This window comes from Macrotis lagotis, chromosome 3 (assembly GCF_037893015.1).
Source record: "Macrotis lagotis isolate mMagLag1 chromosome 3, bilby.v1.9.chrom.fasta, whole genome shotgun sequence".
Lineage (NCBI taxonomy): Eukaryota > Metazoa > Chordata > Mammalia > Peramelemorphia > Peramelidae > Macrotis > Macrotis lagotis.
Genome location: NC_133660.1, coordinates 296,346,462 through 296,353,284, shown reverse-complemented (window position 1 = coordinate 296,353,284; position 6,823 = coordinate 296,346,462). Strand labels below are relative to the sequence as shown.

General features: G+C 34.4%; 1 protein-coding gene across 1 annotated transcript; it reads left to right on the top strand.

Moving 5' to 3' along the window:
* The first annotated feature begins 4,756 nt into the window (after positions 1 to 4,756).
* On the top strand, positions 4,757 to 5,704 carry LOC141516826 (olfactory receptor 8K1-like). The gene has a single exon (XM_074227793.1). The coding sequence runs from the start codon at positions 4,757 to 4,759 to the stop codon at positions 5,702 to 5,704; it is 948 nt and encodes a 315-aa protein (XP_074083894.1).
* Positions 5,705 to 6,823: the final 1,119 nt, after the last annotated feature.

Below are 6,823 nucleotides of genomic sequence, written 5' to 3'. Positions count from 1 at the left end.
CTCTCTCCTCACACCCATCTTTGAGAAGGAAAGGAATTTGATCCATTATTCATATTTAGTCAAGCAAAATTTAATTCCCTATTAGTCATGTCATATAAGAAAAAGCACGGGGCAGCTAGGTGGCACAATGGATAGAGCAATGGCCTTGCAGTCAGGAATACCTGGGTTCAAATCTGGTCCCAGACACTTAATAATTACCTAGCTGTGTGGCCTTGGGAAAGCCATTTAACCCCATTGCCTTGCCAAAAAAATCTTAAAAAAAAAGAAAAAGAAAAAATTTATCCAAGAAAAATAAAATAAAAAGCATGCTTCATTTTAAAGTTACACTTCATCTATTTTTTTCTTTGAGTATGGATAGCATATTTCATATTAAGTCCTTCGGAGTTATCTTAGAATATTGAGTTGCTGAGGATAGTCAAGTTATTCACAGTTGATCATCTTGCAATATTGCTTCTTATAGTATAAAATGTTCTAGATTTTAGTAATCAATTATAGAACAATTGTTCTGTTCTGGACATGTGTAGGTAGTAGAGATAAGAAGGTTACAATTGTAAAGCAATCCCTATCCTGAGGAAGCATCTCCTTCTAGGGGGGAATCAACACATCCATAGTTCTAAGGAGGAATAATTTCATTGAGAGACAAATGATAAGTTATAGAACTCTCACCTGCCAGATATTAACCAAGAACATTGATGGAATGGTGAGTCTAGCTCAAGTCAACATTATTCTTTCTTCAGATTTTCCTAAATAGCAGTACAATAGGTTACTGGTGAAACAACTTCCCAAAGAGTATATCAATTCCTATTGGTTTATGTGATGATTTGGGTAAAGATAGAGGGAGTTAAGGCAGTTGGGAGTGGTGGATTCCTTGACAGGTGAGTAGTTGAACAGACAGAAAATAAAGAGGGAGAGGTGAAAAAACAGAAGGGGGAGAGGATAGGAACAGCTGCTAACTAGCAACTGGGTTGGTGGGAACAGCAACTTCCATCTGTAAAGACTGGACTTATATAGGGAAGCTTCACATGCAGTACATGCTTGGGTAGAACTTTCTGGAGAGAGGTTGGAAGAAGTGTTTGACACAGTTCCTATCTTTACTGGATTTATATCTCTAAAGGGACTAACTTATTTCTCAACTCCTATCTAGGTACCTGGTTTCTGTTCAAAAGACCCTAGGGAGAGTTTTGTGAAAGACTTAAGATATTTTCATTCCATTGGGGTCTCTATGTCCCACAATGGGGCTATTTATATAGCAGACACTGGAACTGAAATCAGAAGGCCATAGAAAGCATCTAGGTGTGAGCAGTCCGATATCTCTTCCACCCACAGGACATGCCAAGGACCACAGATAATATTTTCCTTAATATTTCATCTTCATCAAGACTATCCCAACATTCAGGGGCAACTAGAAGTTATAGTAGATGTAGCATCAGTCCTGGAATCAGAAAGATCTAAGTTCAAATCATGTCTCAGATGATTATTCTGTTATGGTGGGCAAGTTATTTAAGCTCTGACTCAGTTTCTTTATGTGTAAATTGAACTTTATCTCCTAGAATCACATGAGAATGAAAAGAAATAGTAGTAGTATACCACTTATTATTAATAATGCTATTATTGTGCCAGATTCCATAAGAAATACAAAATAAATTGATGATCTTAACATATAAAATATCATCAAAACAGAAAAATAGAAGAGAATCAGATCACATATTTCCACAGGAATGTTGGCTAGCATAACAATCAAACATTGTTATCAATAAGTCCTCTGGGATCCAAACTGTGATAGGTAGCAGACATGCAAAAACAAGAAAAATAAATGAATGAATCAAGTTCATATGAATCTGTTATAACTTGAGTCTGTTTTCACGACTCTAAGGTCAGTTTTCCATCATAGTGCTACACTCTTTACAAGGGTATCTTCTCTTTGTCCCCACAGGCACCAAATAACTGTCAGAGAGGGAGAGGATACTTATTTGTTTAACAAATTCCTTGTGTAAGAATTCACCAAGGATGGGTAATATATGCACACACAACAGATATACTGATGATAATGATATTACTAGATTGATTATCTTTTAATTGCAGAAGCTCTCAGGCATTAACACACTTCTTTAATGTGCATAATGCATAAACTGATTCAACTTCAACAAGTATAAAATTTGATCATCCTCAAATGGAACGGACTCTCTAGAGTCAATTCTTTTTATACTATTGTGTTCTGTGCTATAAAACCAAACAATGTACTTATAAAAGAATGATTTTATTTTTACAAAAAGGATCTTTTTTTGAAAAAAATTGAAGTCATTAGGAAGGAAAAGAAACAAGTACTCATTAATCACCTATGGAATCCATATAGTCCCTGCTGTAACCATATTTCCTCTTATTTGATGTCCACAATGTCATTTGTCTTTTCTTCTTCAAAAAGACCTTGATATCAGATAGGTGATGCCATGATAAGAAAATGAATTGTATTTAAGACATGTCAATGCATATTAAGGTATTATAATATTTCTGTTAAAAAGAATGATTTCTTTAGACAATATTCAGCATTTGTGTCTCAGTCACCCTCCCACTACACAAGAAGTCAAGACTCCTGAATATCTTCCCCCATGTGAATTCCAAACTAAAGACAGTGTTCTGCCAGGAGGAGATAACAATTCATCAGAGAGTGTTGTATAAGGATGATCGTCTTTGAGCAGCTATTTGAGCAACTTAATAGTGTACAACCTTCATTGTCAGACCACAAAGGGAAGTTAATAATTTCCCCTATCTTTGTTTTTACATCAATATTACCTCTCTCTCCTAGTTCAGATGTGATCCCTACCTCAATGGTCTTCACCTATACATTTAAGGATAAATTATAGAGATTAAAAATTTATGTCTAACCCCTACATTCTGTCAATTTATTCTGACCTTGTATTTACAAATTTTTGCAGTTTTAGGATTATCAGGGGTGGGAGGGACGGTATGTGCCAAACAGTCTTGCTTTCTCCTCCAAAAGTATCTGGTCCAATGGCCAAACTAGGTTCATGTTGACTAGGGATGACTTTCAAATGTTCACATTATGGACATTTTAAATTTAGAGACCATGTGGTAGAAAGATATTATGTGATTGTCCCAGGATCATAATTATATTTTTTGACATCATTGGAACACAGGTTTCCTGACTCCAGCCAGCAATAGAATAATTAAATCATATAGATGCCCAATAAAAATTGCATTTCATCTTCACAAAAATATGTACATACATATATAACAAAGATAAAAGGGAGAAAGAAGTTCCTACTAGTAACTGATCACACAACTAGATACACAATGAAGATAGATTTGGAAACAGTTCATTTTGATTACATTCTCAGTGGTCTATCTACTGTACCACGTGGCTCATTAAAAATTCTTTCTGTAATCTTATAATGGCATATAAGTAATGATGTGAATAGAATGCTGGGTATGGAGTCAGAAAGACTCTATTTGAGTTCAAATTGGAAAAAGGGATTTATTGGTTGTGTGAACATAATTGCATTTAATTCAGTTCTCATGTGTAAAATTAGCTAGAGAAAGAAATGGTAAACCACATCAAGAAAACCTGCATTGGGGATATAAAGAAGTGAATATGACTGAAATCACTGATCCAAATAGTCAAGGCACTTTAGCCATTTTACATTCTCCTGCTTCTGTATATGAACAACTGAAGCTAATGCACCATTTTTCCCAGATCTGCTTCCAAAAAGGTAGACACTTAATCTTGCCTATTCAACTTTAAGGTGTCTTCAAAGTCCTAGAATTTCTTCATTTTCCCGGGCTTTCATGTGTGAAGGAATGAAATCAATTATTCTAGTTGCCTATGGATATCTCCCAGGCTGTGCAATGTCCTTAACCTTGATACAACCAACACAATATCAATCACAATCCTCATTGTGTCTGACAATAATTGGCACATAATAAATATTTCATAGAATTAGGGGGAAAAAGGAAATTTTTTACATGTCTCAGTCACTGGATCTCAGCAATTTCTTTGAGATTCTAATAATTTAAGTCATTACATTTCTCCAGTACTTCAGGGACATGGACACACTGGGACTGAAAAATGTATAAATTCTCCTTCCAGGAGCTGGCAGTAATTAAAACATGAGCAAGGCATAGAAAATCCTCTCTTTCAGGTGGGTAGAAAATATCATTAGTATTTTGTGATCAAAGTACAGCAAGTAACAAAAAATCTGAAAACTTCTAATGCATTCAGTTCTAAAATACTATCAACAAGTTTGATGTGTGGGTGAAAGGGGTAAAGGGGTAAAGGTGCGGGTAAATTAACTCAAATTAAAACTACTTGAAAGATGCTAGGAAAGCCACCAGATCAGAAAAATTGGAGTGACCAATTGTCCTTGAGAACTTTGCTACACAACTTGAAGTCATCTGAAAACCAATTTTAATTAAAAAATTGAATAAGTTCTGATTTCCTATTTTCCTTCATGAAGATTAGCTAAAATATTATAAAAGTTATTGTAAGTAGTCTTTTCCTCAAATCTTGACTTTATAAAACATCACAATTAAGGTCTATTTTTTAATAATAAAACTTCAATCACCCTCTTAGGTCCAGAATGTTGATAAGATGCAATATGATTAAATGATATAAGTGCAATTTAGGGGAAAAGTATTTAATTCATCTTATCTAAGATATTCACCTGATTTGAAAATTGATTATTCAAACAGGGTTCAAGGAAAGATTTTTTTTCTTTTATTCCTGGATTGTGTTTCTTATATGAAAGAAATGAAGAAGATGAATGAAACCACTAGCAGCCAGGTGACTGAATTCATCCTCATGGGCATCACAAATCATCCTCACCTGCAGGGTCCTCTCTTTGTTGTGTTTTTCCTCAACTACATGGTCATAGCTGTGGGAAACCTGGGCCTGATCATCCTAACCAGTGTTGATTCACAACTCAAAACTCCCATGTATTTTTTTCTGAGACATCTGGCATTTGCTGATTTTGGCTTTTCTACAGCCATTGGGCCAAATATGTTAGCTGGTTTTGTAGTGAAGAAAAATACCATTTCCTTCAATGGATGTGCCACACAGCTATTTTTCTTTGGGACCTTTATTCTGTGTGAACTTTGTATGCTGTCAGTCATGGCCTATGACCGCTATGTGGCTATCTGTAAGCCCCTCCTCTACATGGTCATCATGTCAGACAGGACATGTTGGATCTTGGTGACGATCTCATACCTCTACAGCATCATGATATGTCTATTGATCACATTTAAGATTTTTAATTTGTCCTTTTGTAAATCAAATATAATAACACATTTCTACTGTGAATCTTTCCCTTTGTTGTCCATTGTATGTTCTGACACCTATGAGATTGAATTAATCCTTTTGGTTATTTCTGTATTTAATTTGGTTTCTTCCCTCATAATTATTCTTTTCTCATACATGTTCATCGTTGTGGCCATTCTCAGGATGAACTCTACTGAGGGCAGATACAAAGCCTTCTCTACCTGTGGCTCTCACCTCACAGGAGTGGCAATATTCTATGGGACCCTTTTATTCATGTACATGCAACCCCATTCTAGCCATTCCTTTGAGACAGAAAAGATAGCCTCTGTATTTTATACATTGGTGATCCCCATGCTCAACCCATTAATCTACAGTTTGAGGAACAAAGAGGTGAAAGGTGCATTGAAAAGAGTCTCTCAAAAATTGAAGTGAGTAATCTCTTTTATCTCCAATGTAGTGTTTGATTCCTTTTCATTATCAGAATTTCTTTTTCAACTTTTTTCTATTTCTTCTTTCTTTTGAATAAAATAAATATCTTTTCCTTAATATGCAATTAGAGAATGATTTTTGTTTGTTTTTCTCACCTTCCACTGAATCATTTTCTTGTGGATCTATTTAATTGAAGATACATGAGAGGACTTAAACTTACCTACATAAAATTCTATATTTTTATTTATACCTAAAATAAGCCTCACATTTTTGGTTGAAGTTTATTTATGAAGAAGACCCAATACAGTAAAAAGTATTTAGTAAATATTTTGCAAGATATTTGCTAGGAATTGGCAGAGATAACTTAAAAATAAATATTTCTTCCCATAAAGGTACTTTTATTTTCCTAAGGGAAACATTATTTACTTAGCCTTACTATCTGTCAGAGCAGCCAGCTTTTCTTGCAAATCTATCTAATTGATAAGTAGTTTATTTTAATCAAAACTTTAATTTCTTCTCAATAACTGTCCTTTGTTTCTTATCTTCAGTAACCAAGGAAGATAAATCAATTTTCTCTCCTTTGTAGTAAGTATTCCAATCCATGAGGAAAGCTTCCATCCTCTCTGCTAGAACTAATTCTTTCATTATTCAGTTGGAATTAAAAAATGGCTACTGCAAAGGGACTCAAAAGTTTTAGTGAGGTTTTATAGTTCCTAAAACTTAAAATGAAATAAGCCTTTGGGGATATTCTTGATAATCTTGGTCATAAGCTTATCTATCCTCTTTGACTCTTTTTTGTCTGTTTAATGTTCAAACCTGAGGAGATGAAATTTTAAGACCTGTTTAATTTAAAAATCTGTGATCCCCTGATTCTATTCTTTGAGGTAACAAAAAAGTTTTCTTCATTCAATCCTCACAAGATATATGCTTCTATCTCTTCATTGTTCAGTTCATCTCCCTCTTTTCTTCTTGTAGATTGTCAATGTTTGTCCTGGACACTGATCCAAATTGAACTAAATGTTGCATAAATGGTCTGGACCATGAAACATGAAATCAGATTATTCTATCCAGTCAATGGATCTCATGATTTCTGTAATAGAATTCAAATTAGTTTCCTTAGTT

Coding starts and splice junctions, on each gene's coding strand:
- LOC141516826 (XM_074227793.1), top strand. CDS start 4,757: ATGAAAGAAATGAAGAAGATGAATGAAACCACTAGCAGCCAGGTGACT.